A 26,284-nucleotide genomic window follows, 5' to 3' on the forward strand; every position below is an offset into this window, starting at 1 on the left:
TTGCTAGAGAGTACAGTACATCCAAGAAGAGTGATGCTGAAGCCTTGCTGGAGAGTACATCCAGGATGGGTGATGCTGGAGCCTTGCTGGAGAGTACATCCAAGAGGAGTGATGCTGAAGCCTTGCTGGAGGGTACATCTAGGAGGAGTGATGCTGGAGCCTTCTTGAAGCACCAAAGGGGCTTCACCTGGATGGGTAGGAACTGCTTCCAGTGGACATTGCAGGAAGTCTGGTTGCTCTTGTTGGTTATGCGTCTAGATGAAGCACTGAGATCTTGAGGAATGCTGAATTAAGTTTTACTTGCTTAGCAGGACATTACATGTATGTATACAGGAATACATCATTATCAGGAAACATATATGGAGAGTTTCCTGTACATATCATAGACATGAGCATGCACATAGAAAACTAGCATAGACTAACATTGCACTACAGCGCCATCAACTGGTCAAAATACATATTTACATATCAATAATACAATCAGTAAATATCAGAATATGCTGGTGTATTTCCAACACCCCTTCTCAACAGCATATGCGTTGCTATATGATGTATAGCTTCTCTCAAAGGAAACCGTGACAATCCTTTGGCAATGGCTTGGTGAATGCGTCTGCAGTCATTTCTTCTTCTGCTGCCTTTCTCCATTGATTGGCTTCACGGTTTGGTAATTTGTTTATGTCTTCCCTCAATGCTGGTTCCAGTATGCTAGGTGTTAGCAGTATATGACAGCTTGTAGGGTGGTGTTCCCTTTGTTGCTCGAGTAGATCATCTAATTTCAGGTTGTGCTGCAGAATTTAACATGGAATTTGACTTATCCATTGTGAGTTCCACCTCTTGTTCTGACTCCGGTGCTGCTTCACTGTGCTTAGATTCCTTGGCTGGTTCACTGGGCGTATTCACTTCACAACTCCCTGGGATCATTGTTTCTGGTGATAAGTGTTCTCATTGAAATAAACGCTGCAACTTATTGTCACTTTGTCAGTCTTTGGGTGGAGGATTCTATATCCCTTACTTTGTTCACTATACTCCTTCAGAATACTTTCTTTGGCTTAAATGTTCTCCAACTTGGATTGCTTCTCGTTGGGAATATATGCGCAAGTTTTACATCCAAACACTCTGCTGTGCCCCAGGCTAGGCTTCGATCCATGCCACATTTCAAATAGGGTGCTTTCAACTGTTTTTGAAGGTAGTCTGTTCTGCAAGTATGTTGCAGTCATGACTTCTTCTCCCCAGTATTTCTTAAAGTGACATTAAACCCTCAGATTTTTTAACATAAACCAATACTGTAATGTGTACCTTACTGTAATCCATGGTTGTTTCCCTTCTCTTTGCTGCTCTTCCTTTTAAATCCTCATGTCTTCTCATGCTTGGGGAGAACTTCCCTTTGCAGCTGGTTGCCTCTTCCTGTAGTGCTGCCTCAGGTTTCAAACCAACACACAGACACCATGTATCCCTTTCAGAGACAAGGCAGTCTGCTGCAAAATAGAAGTTCTGCCCAGCATGAGAAGAGATACAGTTTTAAAAGGAAGAGCAGCAAAGAGAAGGGAAACAACCATGGATTACAGTAAGGCGCACATTACAGTATTGTTTTATGTTAAAAAATCTGAGGGTTTAATGTCACTTTAAGTAGGTTGGCATCTGACAGCATGCATCGGGCCATTTCTGTAAGAGTGCGATTCTTCCGTTCTGCTGCATCATTTTGTTCAGGAGTGTATGGTGTGGTTGTCTGGTGTACTATACCTTGTTTCTTTACATATGATTCCTCTTCCTTACTGATGTATTCCCCTCCGTTGTCAGTGCATATGTCTGGATTCCATTGGAATTTGTTGCTGGACATAGCTACAAACTCTGATGTTTCATTCTTGTGCTTCATCAGATAAGGTGTGTATCTGGAATAATCGTCAATGAAACCAATGAAAACGAGTAGATATCTTTTCCCGCCTGATGTGGAAGTTTGCATTGGTCCGCACATGTCGCTGTCTATGAGCTCCATGGGGTAGGTGGTCTTTCTTTGAGTGGTCTGTGGAAGTGGAATACGTGTGGCCTTTGCTTCCATGCAGCATTTGCATGTCATGAGCATTTGGCAGGGCAGTATTGTTATATCTTCTGATAAGCCTCTTTATAATGTCTTTTATGTATTCTGGGTTTCGGTGCCCTAGTTATCTGTGCCATAGATGTATATATTTGTTGTGTGGATTATGAGTGGCTGTTTTGACTTGTTCGTCTGCAGTGATGAGTCTGTACAGTTGTTCATCTAGTTTTCCTTTTGCAAGGATTTGCCTATTGTTTCGGATTGTACATTCATCACCTCGGAATTGAACTGTGAGGCCATTATTAGCAAGAGTTTTAACTGATATAAGGCTTCCTTCTAGGTCTGAGTCAATACACCATCCACGTTGTATACTGTTCTGAGTCACTTCAAAGGTGACGGTAAAGGATATGCCTGTAGTTTTCTTTGTGACTGCTTTAGCTCTTTCTCTTGTAGGTACCTCTCGCTTTCTCTGCTTGGTTTTCCAGATAGAACAGTTCGTTTTCAGGTGATCTGTCTTTTTACAGCAAAAACACGCTCTGATTTCTTTGTTTTGCTTTGCGCTTTCATGCACCTTAAAGGCTTTCACATTTTCTTAATTGTGCAAATTTTCTTTCCTGTTGTCATATTCATCGATTAATTTTCCTCTTGTGCATTCTAGTGTTAGTTCCTGCTCAGGTCTGGTTTCTAGAGAGTTAATAAGAGCACAGTATGACTCTGGAAGGCTGCATAGCAGTAATGCCACTACATGGTTATCTTTCATTTCCTCTCCAATTGCACGCAGTTGTTCTATGATTTCCAGCATGGCATTCACATGATCACACATTTACTGGCCTTTTTCTAGCCTCATCTTATATAGCTTGTGTAGCAGATATAGTTTAGTGTTTAGCTTTGAATGCTCATGCAGTCTTTGTAATGCAGTTCACTTACCTTTAGCTGTATTTTCATCTCCTATTTGGATGAGCTGGTCATCTTCCATTAGCACACTTATAATTGCTTCTGCTTGCCTGTTCTTGTCCCATTCCTCTGTGGGTCCATTGCTGGGTCTGTCTGTATTCAGTACTTGTCGTCTTTGCTTAGCAGCATTAAGCTTGAACTTCCATAGCCGATAGTTGCTATTGTTGAGCTTTGCGATTGCAAACTTTATTTCTGAACTACTTACCATCTTTCAGTAGCTTGGATGCGGCTCTTGTTGACTTGCAGTATTCTGTTTAGTTCAGACAAAAAAGTTTTCTTTTACTCTTGGCGCTAATGGCTGCCAGCTGAACGATCCACTTGCTGTTGCATACTCAAAGTTTTCAACAGTTAATCACAGTTTTTCACACAGACTTGAGGGGCTGCTCATCCAAGGCTCTGGGGCTCTCACCATGAACATAGAAAACAAAAGGGAACAGAGCGCCATCACCGTATGTTAAATCGTTTATTAGGATGAATAAAACAAGGGATAAATGTACTCACAAGGAAACGTTTTCATCAGGCTTTAGCAACAAACAAGAGGTCCCACTGTCTGTTAACCCACATGGTATCACCCCGACTATGCAACACGGTAGCCTCCGGTCACATCACCATACACCGGCCGCAGTCAGCCAAGATTGACGCGTTTCAGGGGCAAGGCCCCTTAATCAGAATCATAGCTTGCTTTCCCTGAGAGTGGGGTATAAGAATGGAAACCGACCAATCAGATAAAAACCCTCCATTATGACTAGTCTAAAGTTGCCCATACACTGTGCGATTATCGCAGGATAATTGTGGGAAATCTCTCGATCGTACGATAATCGCAAGGTATATGGAAGCCGTGCGACCGTTTATACTGTACGGTCACACGTCTTTTGTCTAAGGAGCATGTTCGAAAACCAGCCAAAAATCGTACGATTTTCGGCTGGTTTGTGGCATGCTCGGGAGACAAATGCCGAACGGGCCGGTGTGCGACCGCGCACACTGCCCGTTCAGCATTGCGGTCACCAGAAGCCCGCCCCTCAGGAGGGAGGGCTTGCGATGATCGCAAGTACGATCTGCCTGTCCGAGATGGGCAGATCGTACGTTTTTTTTATTACTTTACAACCATCGCAAGACTAAGGCCTTGCGATGGTTGTAAAGTGTATGGGCACCTTTAGAGTGATTGGCTCTACTGCAGCATTACAAGGAATTTGCTATTATACGGCCATATATGCCGCCCAATGATCACACAGCCTCTGTCTAATTAATGAATCAGGCTGACATTCAATTTACAAAAATTTACAAAAACTAGAGGCCATCACCTAAAATTGGTGGAAAAAAAATTCCAGCACAAGGGGCGAAGGGGGTTCTTCACAGTAAGATCAGTTAGGGTCTGGAACTCACTGCCACAGGCGGTGATTTCAGCAAATAATGTGGAATTGTTCAAGAAACTTTTGGACGATTTCTTAAGGGACCGTAATATACAGGGGTACAGGTAATATACAGGGGTACAGGTACTCCTAGAATGAGATCCTAATAGGTTGGACTTGATGGACTAATGTCTTTATTCAACCTCAAATACTATGTAACTATGTAATTCTAGTGGAGATTTAAAATGCATGGGGCGATCTTATATTAGAAGCTAAGCAGTACTTCAGACTTATCACTGCTTAATACTCGGCCTGGGCCCATAACCTGTTGGTTATGCGTCTAGATAAAGCACTGAGATCTTCAGGGATATTGAATTAAGTTTTACTTGCTTAGCAGGACTTTGCATGTATGTATACAGAAATACAGCATTATCAGGAAACATAAAGGGTGAACTTCCTGTATGTATATCATAGACGTATGCATGCATATAGAAAACTAGCATAGACTACCATTGAGCTACAGCGCCATCTACAAAAGACTTAATAACATCTCAGCAATACAATCAGTACATACTGTATCAGCATATGCTGGTGTATTTCCAACAGCTCTTACTATGTGTATATATATAAATGTGCTGCGCTAAATATTCTCTGGTGAGTGTTTACTCAGTTACCTTAACACATCGGGAGTCTGGAGCACTTTATTTCAGAGGATCATTGTCACATTGTGGATTTTGCACAAAAGCACTTTATACCGATTTACTAAGGACTATTATTGAATATTGTCATATTGATTATTATTATGTTTGAAAATGTATGTTTATGAAAATGTACACATTGTTTGGAAGTTTATGCACGTTTATGAGCAGTAGCGCAGTGCACACGATTTATCAAAAAGCTCTTACTATGTGCTTTCTGGTGGCGATTTAAAGTCTGAAGAGTACAGATTGCTGGTATGGGCTTCAAGGCCCTTATCTCTGTATTGAATGAAGGGAATTTATCAAAACCGGAGCAGACAAAATCTGGAGCAGTTGCCCATGGCAACAAATTAGATTCTCCCTTCAGTTTGTTGAGTTAATATTTGAAAATGAAAGAGAGAAGCTGATTGGTTGCCATGCACAGCTGCTCCAGATTTTGTCTGCTCCAGTTTTGATAAATTCCCCTCAATGTGATTAGAAGTCTGGAGTTTAATTTTTGTCACTTGTTTGGGTATCCTGTGCCCTGACCCTTTCTCATTGAGGTTATGGTCTTATAATAAACTCTTCAAAATTTCTAAAAAGACTGGCACCCAATTTCTTCCACCCCCACAAAGAGTCAAAGATTCTGCCCTGAGGTTTGAGATGCTACCCTACTGAGCCATCTTGTGTCCCTCAACCCGCCTCCAAGAGGTAAGAGGGAGCTACACATGTATTCCTCAGGATCTCCCCCAGAAGGAGTGTCACATCACCCTTCTAGGTGTCGTGGAAGAAAGACGGGGTAATGTAAGTATTAAATCTAACTTTATTTCTTTTCAGGTAACTTTTGAATCTAGTATTAAAAGGGAAATTATACAGATGAAGGGGTCCCGGACAGTACACCCATTACACCTACAAAGTAGTATTGAACTATCAAACTTTTTTTTCAATAATGAATCCAGATCTAACAAATATACAATGACCAGCAAAGTATTTCTTTACATTTTTACACAAACACTCAGTCATCATGCAACTGAACAGCTAAAACTCTTTCAGCTACACTTCCCTGAACTTTCTGTCCTGTACAAGATCGCAAGGGACAGAGCAGTTTGTGGCAGCTGTCCATGTACTAGTTCGAAGAAGGAAGGGTGGGATGGGGGGTCTCCAAAGGACCCTGAAAGGGAAAGGAGCAGTGGCGTAACAATCACCATAGCGACCCAGGCGGCCGCTATGGGGCCCGGGGTGCAGTGGGGCCCGGCCAGATGCCGTGCGGGCTGCCTGGGTCGCTATGGGATCCTCTGCTAGTGGCTTTCAATGGCGGCTGAAGACGAAGACGCAGCTGTTCAGATCACTGCCAGTAATCTGTGCAACAGCCCGTTCCTCTCCACAGAGTCAATGAGAGGCGGCAGTGGAGGAGGTGGGGCCCGTGGTCGGCAGCAGGGGAGGAGGTGGGCCCCGGTGACGAAGAAAGAAGCGGGCCCGGCGGAGGAGGCGGGGCCCATTAGCGACCGTGGACGAAGAGGAGGCGGTCAGGTAAGGAGTGCGACCAGCCCACCTGAGGGTAACCCTGCAGAGCCCACCGTAGAGACTCTATGGTGGGCTCTGCAGGTTCACCCTCAGGTGGGATATCGAGTGGGCTCTGCAAGGGGCATAACTAGAAATCACGGGGCCCCATACAAAATTTTGCTATGGGGCCCTGTGATTTCTAGTTACGCCCCTGGAAAGGAGCCACCCTTAAACAGGATATCAGGGTCAGTGCTCAGGGGACCAGCTGATTCTGCTGGAAACTAGAACTTTTAATCATTTAGCAGTGTTATTCACAAAAGGGTGAAGAGTTTGGAGAAAGCAGGCAAAGTGAACAATCTAGGACAGCAAAGCTGAATTGGAAAGTAAGCTGAACTGGAGAATTTTTCCAAATCAGCTATGTTGTCCTAGATTGTTCACTTCTCCTGCCTTCTCCAAACTCTTAATCCTGTAAGAAACAGCATCCATTGTAAGTGATTTATTCAGCATTTAACATCGCTTAAAAACATTTTGACTTTAATATCAGTGACAGCAGGCTCAGACAAAGCGTCAGCAGAAACACAAATGTAATGGGCATAAGCTGCATTTAAAAAAAATATTTTGTACCGATGTTTGTGAGTCTGCGAGACACGAAGCAGAAGGATAAGGTCTAACACTACAAGCCGGAAGCTGTGACAAACAACTTTGTCTTCCGTTCGTTAAAGGACACAGCGGATAATCAGATCTTAACTGATGGGTCATATCAGCACCTGCAGGAGTAGGCAACAAACAAAAGGCAACCCAGGGGCAGCCTGTGCTGGAGGCCACCCTCCCCCTGCAAGTTATTATTTTCTATTGTCTCTGTTTGAACCCACCTTCTGCTAATTGGTCAAGATCATATAATTGGCCATGTCTGTCAATGAACAGAAGAGAACTTACAGTAAAATCCTCTGCGCTCATTGAAGGACACGACACCCACCCATTTTGTGGTTATGCCGTGTTCTGTCTACTGCTTGCCACTAAGTAGACTTTAGCAAATAAGAGCTTCGGTCACCAGCAGGGGCCATCCCTAGGTAGGGTTGCCACCGTCCAGGATTCACCCGGACACTACGGGTTTGGAATCCTGTGCCCGGGTGGGAGCCCAGGCTCTGTGACCCCGCTGGGACACAGAGCAGCGCCCAGCGGGGAGGAAAGAAAGCAGGGATGCGCCACTGTATCCAGGGGCGTATCTGCCGCGAGGCAAACAAGGCGTTTGCCTGGAGCGGCAGATTCGCTGAAAAAAATGGCACTTTCGGCATTTAGCCAAAAGTGCAATCCAGAATGGCACAGGCTATAGAGGACTACACATCCCAGCAATCCCTCGGTATGCGATCCGGGCTGGCTGGATCAGGCAGACGCGACCCTCTAATCAGGCACTGTAGAGGGCCGCTCGCGGGGGCCTCCCGAGGACCCCATTCAGGAGCGAGCGGCCGCCCGATTACAGAGCTGCATCTGTAGCGGTGCAAGTGGCAGAGAGGCGGCGGAGGGAGCCACTGCACGGGCGGCCGGAGGTTTTATTTAGCGGGGGCGGTGACGGGTCCCCTGACGGCCCCGGACAGGGGCCCTTTTTTAAAGGCAGCAGAGAGGCCCGGGGGCAATTGCCACCCTGCTCCCCAGCCCAGTCCGGCCCTGCTCCCGACGCAGAGAAGGGGGGCCTGCTGGCCGCTGTATACCAATCCGATGCTATCCGGGACAGTGCTGGGCCCCACCGGTGGTAGTTCCGCCACTGCCAGGGACTGGGAGAGACAGTGGGGATTGGGAGAGGCAGTGGGAACTGGGAAGAATTTGTATTGCATTTACATTGTATGTCACTGAACAGTGTTAGTGAGGTGTGTGATGATTGGTTCGGTGAATGCAGGCACGGGCAAGTTTTACATTTGATGAATGCTGGGGACTGGGAGAGACATAAAATAAAATATATGTATTTCAGATTGTAGTACTTATTTTATTTAGATTTTTTTTCATATATCTGCGGTGCTCGCTGGCTGATTGAGCCCACCTAATATATCCATGTACTTGTACTACCTGATAAATCATACAATAAGATTTAAATTAAAAGTATAGCCCACTTGAGAGTTGCACAGCCCACCTGAGAGCCTGTATAGGCCACCAAGCCACCTGGAGACATTAGGGCGCCAACTCAGAACAACACAAAATATATAGCTTGCTAATGCAGTACGTTTTTGCCGCGTTCCAGGTTTTTTGCTGGAGTGGGGCTGTCAGTATGTTAGCTGCAGTGCGTTTCTTACGCGTTTTGCGTTTCCGGTCCGTACAAAATGTGACATGCAGTATTTTTCTGTCGTAACCTGAACGGACTGCGCACCTGAGAACTGTAGCCCATAAAACACATGGGGATACATTTTTAGTGCAGGAGCGTACGGATCAGGTCAGCGCAGAAAACGGACGCCGTGTGAACAGGCCCTTGATTGGCCATCCTACTGATTTTAAAATGTTAGCAACTCTGCAGAGCTAGTGCAGTAACATGACTGATCTCTGCCATTTAGCAGATAGGAATATGCAAGTTAGTAAATATCGTGAAGTTATCAGATCGTGGTGCCAGCCTCTAGTAATCATCCGCTGTCTGACTCTGCATTCACCGAACCAATCATCACACACCTCGCTAGCACTAAGCACCGTCCCCATCCCTCTCTGACAGTCTATATACATTCTGTCCCGTTCTGTATCACTGTCATACCAATATACATAGCGATCAGCTGACAGCAAAGACAGCCAACCGTGCTCTTCAGTCCTCACAGTAAAAACAAGGGGCGTGGTTGGGAGACGGCTCTATGGATGCTGATTGGTCAGGAGGGCGGAGGCCAGAAAGGCATTGGACGAGGGGGCGTGGTTTAATTGTGGCGGGTGTTTTGGAGCTGGGCAGTGTCTAATCTGGCGGGAAGCTGCTCGCTGTAGGAGATATTCGGAGACCATGGAGGGATTGCCGGAGTTCTACGTCCTGTGCAATACTCAGGAGCCCCCCGTGAGACTGCAACGGTAATTACTGGGAGGGGAGGAGCTAAGTTTTTACATCACCTGTGCCTGCGAATTATTCGTCCTCGTGACGTCACCCAGGGTGCTGTTTTGATCTCATTCTCTATTATTGATAGCGGCCATCACCCTGCAATATGTATAAGGTACCGCCCTGGTGCTATAAGACAGCTGCTTCAGATGAGTTTACAACGCACCAGAATGTCAAACAAAATGCACATGCACGATTTTGGCAACCAAGTGCACGGTAGTGTAGTGGTGTCCTGCAGTGCATGTGTGTTGGGTGCCAATCAAGGTGAAAGGCACTGTAATGTGACAACACACTTGGGCCTTGTCCAAGTTATTACATTGTGCATGCATCTTGCAGTGTGGTCTGAATGACACCCCAATACACCTTGTTGCTGAAGGTGTCATACACTGCAATGTTGGTGCTGACACTGTCCTTTCTGCAGGGTGGCTACTTTTGTTCCTCATGGTCCCTGTGTGTTGTCTGGTAGCCACCGCTCCAAACTCACTACTGTGATGGACTACAATCTCACATTTAATTGACTAATTTATATTGAGATTGTAGTCCATCACAGGATTGAGCTTGGAGAGGTGGCTACTGTACAACACACAGGGACCATGAGGAACAAAAGTAGCCACCCTCCAGAGGCAGGTCGTTTAATGTAAAATCAAGGCTTGATCGCATCATAACACAAGGGTTAGGTCGCCCATAAAGCTTTAACTTGCTAATTTAGTTTTAAAATGTTGGTGTTTTTTTCCTCGCTTTTTGGGGGAGACTTATATTACTAGGGCTGCAACAACTAATCGATTATAATCGATAATGAGAATTGTCTAGCTGCAAAGTTTATTCGATTAAGTCGATTAAAATCGACGATGGAAAACGTTGTCAACGTTTTCCATCGTCGATTCGTCGGCTAAAATTAAAATTTCCCGCACGCCCGCTGCTTACGCCACACCCACGCTGGTATACCCGCTCACCGCTGCACGCCACGCCCACGTCGGTTGAGCCGCTCGCGCCTACGCTGGTATACCAGCTCGCATTTTTTAAATCTGATTAATCGATGAATCAAACGTAATAATCGGCTAACTAATCGATTATGAAAATAATCGTTAGCTGCAGCCCTAGAATTGTCAATCGATTACTTGCTGCTGCCGTGGCTTTGCTTCCCCATTCTCCTCCCCGCTGGTGTTGGCTGCAGCGGTCTGTGTCCCATTCAATCCCCGCTACTCTCCCACTTGTATCGGCAGCGGGGACACAGACCACTGCAGCCAGCACCAGCTAGGAGGAGAGAACGTTGTGCCTTACCCCGCTGTCTCCCTGCTGGCATCCTTCCTCTGCTGCTGCCCTTGTACCTTTGCTACTCCCCTTGCCCCCTTTTCTGCCAGCGGTAGAAAGCCGGCATCAAAGTTCCCATCAGTGGCTGAGAGCAATATCCAACCTGCTATTGGTTATTGTAAATTGCAACAGCAGGCTGGCTATTGCACCTGTCCACTGCCTGCTGTCAATCAGCAGAGGAGGACCTGAAGGAGAACATTTTCCTTCTGTTCCTTCCTCTACTGATTGACAGCAGGCAGTGGGCAGGTGCAATAGCCAGCCTGCTATTGGCTATTGCAATTTAAAATAGCCAATAGGAGGCTGGCTATTGCTTCCAGCCACTACTTGATTCAGCTGCCTCAGCAGCTTTATCCAGTGAAGTGGAAAGGTGACACTAGGGGTCTAGAAGACCCCTAATGCCACCTTATACAGAACCTGTCACCTCCAATGTGGCATCTCATAGGGGGCTTGTGAGCTCCCCCATGTGATAGCAATGAGGTAAAAAAGAATTAAAATTCCTCCCCCCAAATGTAAAGTCCCCCAACCCTGCAAACGCATTTTAAACCTTTATTTATAAAATATTACCTAGGGATTGTGTTTGCTTTTATATATCTGCTCAGCAATGAATGCAGTTCCTGTGTCCAGTAGGCTATAACAATCATGTCTTGTTGATATAAAACATAGATAAGCGAATGCCTTCATTTATTTCTTGTTTTGTTTTCTGTCTCTTTAGACTGCCATCTGCTTCTCAAGAATCCTTCCTGCTTTCTGCCCCAGTATTGCCCTCTAGTTCTTCCCAGCTGTTGCTTTTCAGTGTTGGGGACTGGTCTAGATTGTCCCATGATAGTAAATTTAAGGTCCAACTGGAAGCAATCGGAGGCAAAAAGATCAGCTTGGGAACACTGTCTCGTGAATCTAGGTAACGTGTACACAAGTTAACGTAGTATTAAACTGTCAAACTTTTTTCAGTGACGAATCCAGATCAAATAAATATACATTGCCCAGTAAAGTAGTTCAAAGTTTTTGGCCAAACACTTAGTCATCATGTTTCTGAACAGCTAGCTCCGACTCTCAGCCCCGCTTCCCTGAACTTTCTGTTGAGTGCAAGATAATAAAAGACAGAGCATACTCCAGCAGCTGTCCATCTAGTACAGCGGTAGCCAAGCTCCGGCCTTCCAGCTGTGTTGGAACTACAAATCCCATGAGGCATTGCAAGTTTCCCACAGACATGACTCCCAGAGAGTTTCCCCCACAGCTGGAGGGCCGGAGTTTCGCTACCCCTGATCTAGTATCTTGTAGAAAGGAGGAGCTGGGGAGTGGTTTGTCTTGCTGTGTCTGCGTTTGTGGGGACACACACCGCTTACTGGCACACACAAAGGTGGCACCATTGGACCCCCTAAGGGAAAGGAGCCATCCTAAATATATCGGCCCCGAATATCAGGAGCAGAGTTTAGGGACGAGCTGATTCTGCGGGAAACTAAAACTTTTAAACATCAATGAGCAGCATCCATTGTAAGTGATTTATTCAGCATCTAAAGATTTTCAGTGCCTTGTTTGTGATTTTTCATGCCAACTGTCAGATTAGTATTTATTAGAATTATGTCAAATTTTAATGTGGAGCACAATGCAAGTGTTCTGTGATTTTTACTCACATCAGCCCTTCCTGCTGTTTCATTTCTAGCATTCTATTCCATTTATTTTTACGTCAGCAGTTTCTTTCTAATTTGTCATTCTTGTATAACCTGTAAAGTAATTTAAAAAAATTAAAACCAACCCCGCTGCCCCCTCCATCTCCATGTGAATAAATGCACTTGTAGGGCATTGTGTGTGTGTGTACACTGAGTGCTGCCCCCATTCCACTGTGTGCCATATTGTGGTAGCTGGGCAGCCAATAGTGTGCGGTGATGTGCTGCTAACAAATGTGTAACCTACAAGTTCAGGCCACTGATCTCAAGACAAAGACTTTAAAAGATCAAAATAATATAAACATAAACTATACCTCCCAAAAAAATGAACTAAAACTTAAAACCCCAAACGCAAAAAAAGCAATCCTAAAAATGATTGTTGGGTCTATTCCCTGTGAATGCAACGGGTGGCACACAGTCACACCACATTGCAATTCAGAGTAATGGAACACTGATGCCACTGAACAGCACAGTGAATCATTCAAAAATAATTTAGATGCCTTCCTCCTAAAATACAAGGGTACAGGTACACTTAAAGACTAGAACACACACACGCTGCCTTAAAGGGCAAGTTCGCTTTCCCAAGTAATTTGGGAAAAGGGAATTACCCGCTCAAATGTGTCCCCTTCTCCACCCCCGCTATACTTGCCTTTCAACGAACAGTCCTTCCACTCCGCCTGTATGGGTGTACTATCTGTACCCCGTACTACCGTCCAGTGCAGCCCTGTGCCATGGATTCTGAATTTCGCTCGCAAATTAGCACTGTTGAATACGGTTTTGGCTGTTTTTATTTTTTGTATCACGGCAAGTAGATTGTCAGGAGGGACAAGTAGATTGTCAGGAGGGACAAGTAGATTGTTACAAGGGACAAGTAGATTGTTAGGAGGGACAAGTAGATTGGGCCCCCACTTTAGTCCTTGGACAAGTAGGTTTTTTTTTTTTTTTTTTTTTCACACCACTGCAGTCATTACAAAGCAACTCTGGACATTGATACCGCCAAAGAAGTAGGTACCTATGAATGTGGTAGGTGTCATTTATGTCCCTGGATAACCCAGGGCAAATCTGTTACCCTTCCTTATGGTAAAAAGTGGACCCTGCATAGGTTTTTGAACAGACAAGCATTAGATTATTATTCAAACCCTGTCTACAGCTAGATGTGGTATATTCGAATAAGAAAAATGTGCCTTTTCAATCCATTTAACAGAAATAGCAATAGATGTAATGGTGTACTATGGAAAAAGAACATCCTTGGCATCAAAATGCTGATATTGCTTCCTTTAGCATAAATGACTTCTGCTAGGCATTTTGTGTAACTGTCCACCGTTTGATGACAGAAACTTTTCACCATTTCTCCATGCAAAATGTCTTTAGTTGCAATAGGTTTGTGGGTTTCCTTGCATGAACTGTCCATTTCAGCTTCTCCTTAGAAAATTTCAGTGGGAACGAAGTAGAGGCTTTGACTGGGGCTGTCCACAACCCTCTGTTTTCTTTTGAGACATTCCTTGGTGTTGGGCTTCAGATCTTTATTGTAATAAAAGACTAATTTTCATGTCAACTTCAACTGAAGGCGCACGCAATTTTAAGGCTTGACATGTTTGGTGTCTATTTACCCGATGTGACCCCGACTTTTATATTTTACCAAAAATATGGGTAAGAATACATGTTTTTTAACATAACGTAGGGAAAACATTTTTTATTTTTCAAAATTGACGGTACTTTTTTCATTATATAGTAAAACAAAAACCCCAGCGGTGATTAAATACCACCAAAAGAAAGCTCTATGTGTCCCTAAAAATTTTTAACATAAATTGCAAGGCTATAGTCCGGTCGTGCTGACTGGTGACATTTTTGACTGACTGGTGAGACACCATAACATTTTTCAAGCCTTGCAAATCTGCATTTCTCTTTTATTTAGATTATGAAAATGAATACATCATGTCAATTTTATGTGTTCAAGTATATCACCTTTATCTGTAGGTAGTATTTAGATCAAGATCTAAAGTTTTTCCTGTTCAACTATCTCCATGGGGTGCACTTACTTTTTTATGTGGCTGTATATATATTTTGTCTGAATTTAGGTTTAAACAGAAGTCAATATTTAAAAGCTGAAAACATATACCACCAAGGGTGCCATTTGCAGGGCATAACTACAGATGGTACTCTTAACAAAATCCAGAAACATAAAAGCAGTGTATTTGGCTTGTAGCCAGGATTGTACCTGATACATTTATACATGACTTTAATAGATTGTAAGCTGTTTTACTTGAAGGGACTGATATGTATAGATAAGTGTTTAACATGAGAATTGTCAAATAAAAATAATATAAACCAATCTGATGTAAGACATTCTATTCCTAAAACTAGATTTTGCATGATCCTGATAAATGTATCTCATACTGCAGGTGTTTCGTCTGGGAGTGTGGTTCAAGTGATGATCTGACCTGTAAGTTGGATGGCTCTGAGCTGCATGTCACAATGCTAATGCAAGGGCAGGTAAGAATATGGGCGGATGAACACTATGGTTTTTAAAGGCGCATTCCAATCAAAAGGAAGCCCTGGGATTGTAAAATGGGTTTTTCTGGTATGCCAACAAGATGGCAGACCAAACCCAAATTTTGCTTAGACTGGTAGTTTTATTATCCTCAAGGGTGCACAGGGTCACATTGAGTGAAGCTTATTACATTGACAACATGATGCAACTTTGCATACCACTTGTCTATTTTGATGTATCATATCTAATAACACACCCTATGATTATTAACTCATTGTCTTATGATCATGATTGACACCTTTATAAAAATAGAAATGGTTATCTCTTATGATCTTGAGTAACATGTTTACAGCAATATAATGTATACAAACTTCAGTGATGAAAATAATTTCAATTTCCTAGCCTATGAAGCCAACCAACACTCCAATATATTACACAACCAATGATAAACTTAAAACTGCAAAAACAAAAAGCTTTTAATGCACCGTGCAAACCAGTGAACTCCACATGTTTGTACAATAATAGATAAAATCCAGATAATGAATATAAAAGAATGCCAAATAAGATGTTCAAAGCCTTATCAGAATGAGGTCATTCTTTTTAGTGAATATTAAGTGTCTTCCTGTGGTAACACACACCCTAAGTGCTTGCCTCTACTTCAACCTCTGCGAACAGACTTTCACATGTCTGATATAAAGAAAAGGTCATCATAAAATACTGATCCTGTCTTTACATGTGGTCCATCTTTAAGGCTGGGTTCACACCTGAGTGTATTTTTTCGGCTTGTTTTTTAGCACGTTTTTACTGGTGGTATGATTTTTTTATTTTTTCCTTATCTCTATTTTAAAAAAAATCACTTTCGAACTTCCCGCCGGCTCTGCCCCCCTGCGACGCAGCCGCTCACAAGGGACGGAACCCGGAAGTCGGCAGCCGCCGGAGGACACAGCGGGGGATCGCAGACAAGGTAAGACCTGTACGCTGTATTCCCGAGTGTGGCTCGGGGTTACCGATTTGCTAACCCCGATCCACACTTGGGAATACCAATGGAAACGCGTGGAAAAACGCCCCAAAGAAGCTCATGTACTTCTTTGGACTGAAAAACACCCATGTGGGAACCATGCCCATAGGCAATTATTGGTTTTCACATGTTTCGCGTTTTACGAACGCGTAGGAACGCGCTGTAAAACGCCCAGGTGTGAACCAGGCCTTAAGGTGAGAGTCTGTTCACTGAGGTTGTTGAGACAAGCAATGAGCAACGTGTGTGTTACCACAGGAAGACACTAAATATTAAACAATAATAATGACCTCTCTGATCAGATCATTTGCTGATCAGATCAACAACCTTGCTGTGGTTTTCGGGGTCCTCCACTCTGCTTGGGAACCCGGGACCACGGCAAATGAGCTCAAGATGGAGAGCTGGGAGCAGAACGTCCTTTCTTCGCTCTGCGTGATCAGTGAGACCGGAGTGCTGTAATCACGGCACCACCTGTCTCAGCTGTCAGAAACTGCACAGAAGATCTGTTCTGTGATGGAGGGCAGGTTCCATAAAGAGAATGATGGGAATAAAATTAGGTGAAAAAATAATAAAATATATAAAAATTTAAAAAAAGAAAAAGTGATAAAAATTAAAACCAATCCCGCTGCCCCTGCCACCTGCATGCAAATAAACGCACATTGTGTCTGTCACCATTCCACTGTGTGTTTATATTGTGGTAGCCAGGCAGCAGAACTCGCTTACATGTACAAAGTGCATTAAAGTGTTAGTTCACTTTTCAAAGTAATTTGGTAAAATGGAATTACCGATCAAATCTGCCCATCCCCCCCATCCTCCCCCCCGCCCTACTTGCCTTTCCGCGAACAGTCCTTTCCCTCCACCAGTACGGGTGTACAATCTGTACACTGTACTGATGCCCAGTGCAGTCCTGTGCCCTGCATTTTGAATTTCACTTGCAAATTGCAATTGTTGGTCAGCGTGGTCAGGCTCAATGAGAAGCGCTTCTTAGCACAGTTAAATACAGTTTTGATTAACACTATTTGTATCGGGACAAGTAAATTGGGCCCCCGTTTTAGCCCTTGGGCAAGTAGTTTTTTTCCCACACCCCTGCACAAATAGGGACTGGCAAGCTGCAATATATAAATCTTTTGTTCGGTTTAGATAAACTTTAAGAACAATGGACCAAACCAGGAAAGCAAGAAGAGAAAACGATTGAAGGTTGAAGCGGAGAACATTTGTCCTAACAAGGGGCTTGATAAAGGTGATGCAGCTAAGCAGAAGAATAAGAACAGTAAAAGTGCTCCATTGACCAAGCCAACAGGTCTTGTCAAAGCCACCAGTGGCATTTCAGGTAAGTAAGGGACCTCTTCATAAGGGCATTTTGTCATGAAATTAGGAAGTAATATATGATCTGAGTTTCCCTGTTTTGCTTTTAGCCTCCTTTAACATGATATAATAGTCATTAAGCTGTATTCAGTAACATAACTTGCTTTGCTAAATAGCTTTTGTTTTTACATGTAGGTGTCCCATCAGGACGTTGGGGTCATGCATTATGCCCTGCTGATTCTGAAACAGTGATACTGATAGGGGGACAAGGCACACGTATGCAGTTCTGTAAGGATTCCATGTGGAAGCTGAATACAGGTAAACCTAATTTGGAATTCACCTTTGCCTCAAGTGAAATTGACGCCAGGGTTAGAATGTAGAAGTGTTTGGTATACTACAGGGCTCAAAATTTCAGGTCCTGAGCTACTAGCCAGGCCTTCGAAGTTACTCGCCACCAGTTGCCCTTCATAACACAAACAAACACACACAGGGCACAACGCGCACACAGCACAACACACACGAAATCCAGAATGAACAGGCTGTAATGTAAATCACATCCTGTTCATTCATAACTGGGGACACATAGCACTATGTGTCCCCAGTTATTTACAAACACTGGAGTGATCAGACGATCGCTCCAGTGTTTGTCCTTCTCACACGGAGGATCGGTAAATATCAATTATATTTACCCATCCCCCACTCTGCCTCGCACAGAGCCGCTGTCATCCTGAAACTGACAGGATGACAGCGGCTCCGATCTCCTCGCCGCTCGGCCATCCTGACAGCTTCGAGCGCGGCTTCTCGAGGGGGCGAGTGGAAATTTTGTGGAAAAGTAGCCCTGGTCTACTACATAGTGTTTTAGTTGTACTGCATGTGAAGGAGTTTCGGTAACTTTTCCCATCTGTTGCGTCGCTAATTCTCATTGCAACTTTAAATGTTTGGCAGCACTACCGTAGTTTTTTTTTTCTTTGTGTTTTTTTTCAATTGGAGTGACATTAAATATTGGTTTATATACAGTATATTTAATGTAAGCAGATGGCTAGATTAATGTAGCTGCTTATGCATTATTCTTATGATTTTAGAGACGGACACATGGTCTCCTGTGGAGGCAGTGGCTGATGGTTCCACTCCAGAAGCACGCACAGGTCACACTACAGTCTTTGATCCAGAAAGCCGCCGGATTTATGTGTTTGGAGGTTCAAAAAACAAGAAGTGGTTTAATGATGTTCATATTTTGGATACAGAAGCCTGGAGATGGAGGAGTGTTGAGGTTCGTGAGGACATGCTTTCTAATAGTACTGCTTTCACCTTTACCTGTTTTGGGCTCAAATTTAATCTAATTGAATATTGCAATTTTCTCTCTCCTAGGCCCAGGGGAAAGTTCCTCCTCTCTCCTATCATTCTTGTTCTCTGTTTCAAGGAGAATTATTTGTATATGGCGGCGTATTCCCTCGTCCAAACCCACAGCCAGATGGTTGCAGTGATTCTGTATACATCTTTGATCCTCAACATGAAATTTGGTACCAGCCCATTGTTTTAGGGAAAAAACCATTGGCTCGCTCAGGGTAAGAATTTTCTGCAGCAAATTCTCATGTGCTTCCTGACCTAAGAAAGGTAGCCGTCTACTGAAAAATCGGGTGTGACTGTGGTCAAGAAGGGATTCTATCAGATAGCTTAACAATTGGTGGCTCTACAACATTAGTGTTAATTGGATGTTAGAAAAAGATCCATCTGCTGAAAGATCTGTTTCCTCTGAACGTGCTCAGAATGTGACCTGAACCATTGAGATGATCTCTGCTGCATGAAAAGGAAACATTCCAAAAGATCAGTCCACAATATATAGTATGACCAATCCATTGTACTGAGACCCAACACACAAAATATGCCTATTGTGTAACATTTTACTGAACCTGTATAGTGAAAGGATTGAACTGTTACCCTTAACCCTTTTCTGACAAGGAGCCATTGAAATCTAGATTCCCAGACCAACTTTAGCAGCTTCAGTATGCATCAGTTAACTTGACAATAAAGGTGTCCATGCACCTTACAATTATTCAATTTTATTTGTCCTGTCATCACACCCTCGTTCAACTTCTGCACAAATAGCCCATCATGCACAGACCAATGTAGATTTCGATAATCGTAATACTAACTGGCCAAATTTCGTTGATCGTATTTGCAGTGTTCATGCTGCGATTTTTGTACGAAAATGCCACTAATCCATCGATTTTCGTCTGTTTTGATGAAAAGTTTTCTAGTCTGGCTGTTCAACCAAATTCGGCCAGTTGTACAGTAATTGCGATGCTGCGCTTCCCATCAACTGGCCGATTATTGTACGAAAAACGGAACGCATTCGTTTTTTCGAACGATAATTGTAAGTAGGGGTGCACCGATACTAGTATCGGTGCTGATGCCGAGTATTTGGGCGAGTACTCGTACTCGCCCAAATGTTTCGATGGCTAGCCAGGTGGCTCTTTAAAATTGTAGACAGTCCCCAGTTCAGTTGTCTTTCATGGGCCTGTTAGCGTGTTTTTTTTTGATTTGTGCTTACCCCTCAGTTGGTCTGCTTTTAGGCATCTTGCAGTCCATTGAGGGACCTATGTTCAACCCTTGTGTGTTTATAATCATACTTTTGGAACGACTTGCCATAGAACTGAGGCACGCTGGTGGTAGAAGGGGTTTTCCCAGGACCGGCTTACAGTTTGTTTGCTTGCCAGTTTCCAATCCCCCTGTAGGCGGCAGCATAACACGAAGGTTTAAGACAACCTGTGTCCCTCAATGAACTCTAAGGGAAGGATTTTTATGGTGAATTTTTTTACTTCATTCTTTTTTTCCCCTTAGGTAAAGACATACAGTATATGCAGTATATGATTATTTGCCATGTTTATTGTATGTTAAGGAGAGAGGTCTGCTTAACGGATCTATTTTCTTCTGTTTAGGCACACTGCCAGCTTATTAAACAGAGAGCTCTACATATTTGGAGGTTGGGACACACCAGTGTGTTATAATGATCTCTTTCTGCTTGATCTGGGTAAGTAACGATTGTAAATATTGTTAAATGGCTTCAATTTACCTAAGCAAAGAAAGTCAAACTTCGATAATCAGTCTTTTTAGTTGTCCATAGTATTTTCATTAAAAAAACAAATGTAATGTTCACTTTCCCTTTTTACATGTACAGTTATAAATAGTTGTAAAAGATATGTGAACTTAGAAGTATTATTGGGGTTGTTTTGTGTACAAATTACATTTGCCTCTATGGCTCTGTTTTGCCAGTTAGTCTTAGGGCCGGTTCACACTAATTACGGTGCGTTCCAGAGTGGTAGCTGCTGGAACACACTGTAATCGCATACTAAACTCCCCCCTTCCTTCCAGAGCGGGAAGGGGCATGGCAGTGCATTGCCATCAATGGCACCCCAGCCAATCCCCCTGCCCACAGTGCGATCGGACTTGTGGCAAAACATTGCCTGCATTCTGGTCCAGTGCGAACGCAAAAAAACACAGCTACTGCTCTAGAATGTACCGTAATTGGTGTGAACTGGCCCTCATTCCAGCCTGTGTTCAGAAGAGGGTTGGAGCTTTACAATAAAATGGCAAATTGGTGGTACATGGGTAAGTGCAATCTGCACACAAAACTCAACCTGACATGCTACACGAATACCATCTTACTGAACCTTTCAAATTCCTTGATTTGTAACCAACCAGTTTCTGGTAAAACATGGGGTTACTCTATCCTGTTGTCCCCGGCTGGTGCAGCATATCGTGCCAAACCATGTGTGCTTGTAGTTATTGGGGATGATTTACTAGAAGTAAGAGCATAAGTGAATTTTTGGAGGATTGAATTCAGTACAACTTAACCTCCTTTACCACACAATGGGAATTTACACTAAGCTTAGTGAGTTGAAATTGTGCAAGCAAAAATTATTTTTTTTTGTTTGTTTTTTCATTTCGCATGATTGGCTATTCTTTGCAACGTGAATCTTCATTTTGTTTCACCTCATCCAAAAGGGAAGTGTAAAAAAAAAAACACTTTGAAAGTAAACCTGCTCTATTCGTTTAGTAAATCAGGGTCATTGTGTTAAAAATGGGCCTATTATTCGCTTAAAGTGACATTAAACCCTCAGATTTTTTAACATAAACCAATACTGTAATGTGTGCCTTACTGTAATCCATGGTTGTTTCCCTTCTCTTTGCTGCTCTTCCTTTTAAATCCTCATGTCTTCTCATGCTGGGGGAGATCTTCCCTTTGCAGCTGAGTGCCTCTTCCTGTAGTGCTGGCTCAGGTTACAAGCCTATACACAGACACCGTGTATCCATTCCTGAGACAAGGCAGTCTGCTGCAAAACAGATGTTCTGCTGAGCATGAGAAGAGATAGATTTAAAAGGAAGAGCAGCAAAGAGAAGGGAAACAACCATGGATTACAGTAAGGCACACATTACAGTATTGTTTAATGTTAAAAAAATCTGAGGGTTTAATGTCACTTTTAAGTAAATCTGGTACATGTCAGTATTGGCCAATAATATTATTTTTGTATATAGAAAAGTACCTTTCTTTTACTTTGTACGAATAACTATTTCAAATGTACAGAACATGCTTTCTGCGCTTACCAGCCTTTACTGCTATTACAATGTGCTGCCAACACTACATTTATTAAAAACTTGAATAAAACGAAATTAAAATATGTAACGCGCGTGATGCACTGTTATCAAAAATAGTTGTATGGATAACTTGCTCCCAAACTTCTAGCCTGGGGTGCCTAGATCACATGGTCTTGACTACAAAGCATTACTGCAGACATAATGTTCCTTGCAATAAGCAGTGAGATCTGTTTATCAAAAGGAAGCTCACATGTAATGTACAGGTTAAAATTACAAACTATTTTAAGAAACAATATCTTTAATGAATGCAAATTGTTTACATGTAGTTGATCTTTCACATGTATGTTTAAGTAACATGAAAAAGGCTATGGTTCCCATTCAATGACTTTTACATTTGTGTGCTATGCATACAGTCTATTGATATTACTGATGTATGTAGCAGTGTTAAATTAGATTTGTGCAAAAAAAAATATATTTCTCAATGCACCATTCTCTGCATTATTTGGAACACACACATGTTTAGTTAAAGCAAATTAAAAAGGATGTGATAAAAACACAAAGTGAAAAGGACCGAAATATCAAGTTCTAACATTTTTTTTTATTTGCTCTAGGACTTATGGAGTTCTCTCCAGTTGAGGTAAATGGGACCTCGCCCAGCCCTCGTTGGTAAGCAAAACTTGTAACCCTATCTGGCTCAGTGAACCTCACATATGAAAATATCTCAAAGAAGAACTGACTGATATTCCCACTGGAATTGCATTGCAATTTTTCTGTTCTGTGAAATGAAGAAACTAATTTTGTTTAGCATTCATTAAAAGGACATAGGTATTCAGAGACTGTTGGGTTATACTGCCACTGCAGGAGAATTTGGACACTGGCAAAAAATGTTTTGGCCAATTCAGTATAACCCCTCCTACTCCCAGCATGCCTCGTTTTTTTGCTAGTGTTTAGAAGGATGGACGTCTCTGCTCTGCTGAGAAAAAAAACTTGTTTTGATAGCTGTTTTTTTTTCTTCAGTCAAGATTCATTCTTTTTCTTCAATTAAGATTTTTTTCTACAAGCTGCTGGAGTTGGTCTCAGATCAGAATTTCCTCAGCAATAGCTTGGGAGGCCGTAACTGGTTCCAAGTAGACAGGATGATTGTGCGGATAGCTTGGAATGTAACCTTTTGGGCTCTGAGCTCTGCATTGTAGTGCTTTCCAAACCTGAGTGTACTGTTAATTAGCCACAGATTTCTTTCAGAGTCCAGAGCCATGGCACAACTCCAGGTGAGACCATGTCTCTGAAGACTCACTTCATGAGTAGGTTGTAAGCCGTGAGGGCAGAGCACTGGGAGATACTCAATTCTATGACCATTAACCCCTTCATGACTGAGGCCCTTTTTTCCATTTTTGCACCCATGTTATATTCCACATTTTAGGCCTGAAAATGACGTAAAACCCCCCAACATTATATATTTTCTGAATGCCAAGACCCTATAGAATAAAATGGTGGTAGTTGCAAATTTTTATGTTGCGCAATATTAGCGCAACTCCTTATTAAACCCCAAACGGGAGTCTGTTTAAACAGCCCCGATGCTGGCGACGTACACTGTATGTCGTCAGTCACGAAGGGGTTAAGTGCCATTGTATCCAACTTGGTGTCTCCATGGGATCAATTCAGCCAGATCTATGCCTTACCTCCCCTAAAACTCCTTCGTCTTGGAAAAAAGCACAAAGAGGGGGGCGCCTTTCCTGGTGCAGATGAGGTGCAGTGAGTACACTCCTGTTACTTTTTTACCTGTTATTGAATAAACTCATCTGCACCAGGAAAGGCGCCCCCCTCTTTGTGCTTTTTTCTAGATGTCTCAGTCACCCAGACTGCAGCGGGGCTGCGTCCTGCATGTATGCACACCATCATACCCCTTTGAGGATTGATCATCTCTGGCGCTATTGTGTTATACTTTCCTTCCTTGTCTTCTCCGCAGGACCAAGAGGAAGAGCATTTTTGTGTTTCTCATATCCCTGGACTGACCCAGACAGAAGTGGTACTCCAAACCGATCAGACTTCTGGCAGAGGCTCTGTGGGCTTATCCAAACCAGGGACTGGTTTTTCCATCCTGCTCACGGTCGCTGGCTTTGGCTGTTGAAGCCAAAGTCCTGAGGGGCATCTCTGAATTGGCAATTCCCTCAGTGCTAAAGACTATAAGAAGTCTACTATTGCAAATGGAAAGCATACTTTGCTTGGTGTGAGGCACAGAACTTTTAGCCCAGGAAATTTTTCCATGGGATAAATCCTGGCCTTTCTACAAATAGGCCTGGATCAGCATTTGGCCACAAATACCATCAAGGAAGAAACTACCTTAGTAAGAAAGACTCTGGGCCTCAAGACAACCTTGTCCTGGTGGAGGACAAGAATGAAATCTTTACAAGATAGGGCTGCTAACGCAGACTCTCGCCTCGCAGAGGTGATGGCAATGAGGAAGGCCACCTTGTGAATGAGAGTTAGAAGAGGAATATTTCTAATAGGTTCAAAAGAATGTTTTTAATGAGCTGACAAAACCAGGTTGAGATCCCACAGAGTTACTGGTGGTTGCGCAGGAGGAATTATGATTGACACCTTGTACAATGGCCTTCACTAAGGAGTGAGGGGCACGCGGTCCTTGGAAAAAGATTGCATGTGCTGAGATTTGCCCCTTGATGGTACTAAATGTTGATCTAGACAAGACTGGAGAAAGTCTTTTGTCCCAGGAGCCAATCTGGAAGAGTCCACCGGGTATATGCCAGGTGTCTGATGAGGACTTTTTGTCAGCACATGTACGGTTCTGACCAGTTCATTTTTATTCTCGACATTAACATGATGTAAATATTCATGGTGCCCTAAGTGCAATATGCATTTTTACAATGGGTGTGGACCAATCCTTATATGGGACCATCTGAATGTGTATATATTATGAAATCATAGTTTGACAAATACTAGTGTATCTGTCAATGTCCCTGCTCCTTTATGCATCCCACAGAAAAGGGGAAACACAATAATGAATGGGCTAATGGAATGACCTGTTGCTTTGTATAAAGACATTATTGCAGCAAATGTAAAGTTTTTTCCCCTCAGCCCCTTGTATTGGAGCTGGTGCATTCTTATAAGTCTGTAAGTATACCATTGCATAGATACATGCTTTGCAGTTGCCTTCACTTTAACTTGCTTTTTGTGAAAAAGGAAAATAACCTAGTTCGTTTGCTGCTTGTCTTTCAATAAAATAACAAATGGAGAACTGCAAACTTTAATTCTAATGATGGCTATACCAGAACTGATGGTGGGAGTACAGATAAACGTCAGCATGTAGGTTTTAAACGGACAGTATTATGCTTATTAAACAAAGTGTTTTTTATAGAGTTATTGTATTCATAAAATGTTAGATTTATATATTTCTAAACACTGATCGTAGCTTTTCTTTTCAGCTGGCATTCAGCTGCCTCTGTGTCTGAAACTTCTTTCCTTATCCATGGAGGCTATGATGGGAATCGGGCATTAAATGACACCCATATGTTCAATACAGGTAAAATGTGACTTTTTTTGGCTTAAAGTGACATTAAACCCTCAGATTATTTAACATAAACCAATACTGTAATGTGTGCCCTACTGTAATCCATGGTTGTTTCCCTTCTCTTTTGATTGTGAGGATAAGATTTTATCTTGCTGCCACTTGTCTCAATTTATATGAATATATGGTGAGCAAGTGTTAGATCTCATGTTCAAAAAGCATTCAATTCACAGAGCTTATACGTGAAGCCTTGGGCCATGTGACGCTGGTGGCTCTGCCATTGGTGACACCTCAGTAATAGAATCACCAAAATGCGATTTTGTTGCTATTGATATAACTACTAGTATGTCTTTACTGGTGAGAATAGTTAAATTGTATGTTCTTCTCATTTTCCGATTGGATATTGTAAGGTGGGACAGTGAAATAATATACATGATATAATTATGTACATTGAAAGTAAAAAAAAAAATTTTCATTTACAGTGACAAAGACTTGGACTGCCTTGGTTCACAAATCATTGCCTTGTTTACCCCGTGCAGGGTACACTATGCTGACCCTGCCTGGTGTGAAAGAGGAAAACAAGGATTGCACACCTCAGGAATTGCTAATGTTTGGAGGAGGAGATAATGAGGGGCATTTCTACTGTGATACTGTCAGACTGCGGATAACAGATATTGTGGATCTGTAGAGTCCTACCTTCACTTCTTTTCATAAATCTTTTTTTCTTTCTATTTTGTATATATAACTTGTATTGTGATTGTATAGAATTTTAATAAAGACTTGTGAAAAATTTATGTTAGACTTGCTTT

The 26,284-nt window shown here is 42.8% G+C and overlaps 1 protein-coding gene across 1 annotated transcript; it reads left to right on the top strand.

Annotated features, from left to right (window-relative positions):
• The first annotated feature begins 1,970 nt into the window (after nt 1-1,970).
• Nucleotides 1,971-26,284, top strand: LOC108794009 (rab9 effector protein with kelch motifs-like). The gene is made up of 12 exons (XM_018564974.1): nt 1,971-1,996; nt 9,360-9,545; nt 11,594-11,779; nt 14,948-15,038; nt 17,192-17,381; nt 17,552-17,674; nt 18,439-18,626; nt 18,725-18,921; nt 20,296-20,387; nt 22,564-22,618; nt 25,393-25,490; nt 25,958-26,284. Exons 1-12 carry the CDS (start codon nt 1,971-1,973, stop codon nt 26,161-26,163), a joined length of 1,638 nt encoding a protein of 545 aa, XP_018420476.1. The 3' UTR covers nt 26,164-26,284.

The sequence above is a fragment of the Nanorana parkeri genome, unplaced genomic scaffold (assembly GCF_000935625.1).
Source record: "Nanorana parkeri isolate BGI_ZX_2015 unplaced genomic scaffold, ASM93562v1 scaffold25, whole genome shotgun sequence".
Classification (NCBI taxonomy): domain Eukaryota; kingdom Metazoa; phylum Chordata; class Amphibia; order Anura; family Dicroglossidae; genus Nanorana; species Nanorana parkeri.

Excerpts from the sequence above, each read along its gene's own strand:
- LOC108794009 (XM_018564974.1), top strand. The coding sequence starts at position 1,971 with ATGTCGCTGTCTATGAGCTCCATGGG. Across the intron at positions 1,997-9,359 it reads CTGTCTATGAGCTCCATGGG|GAGGGCGGAGGCCAGAAAGG; the intron begins GTAGGTGGTCTT and ends CTGATTGGTCAG. Across the intron at positions 18,922-20,295 it reads AAACCATTGGCTCGCTCAGG|GCACACTGCCAGCTTATTAA; the intron begins GTAAGAATTTTC and ends TCTTCTGTTTAG.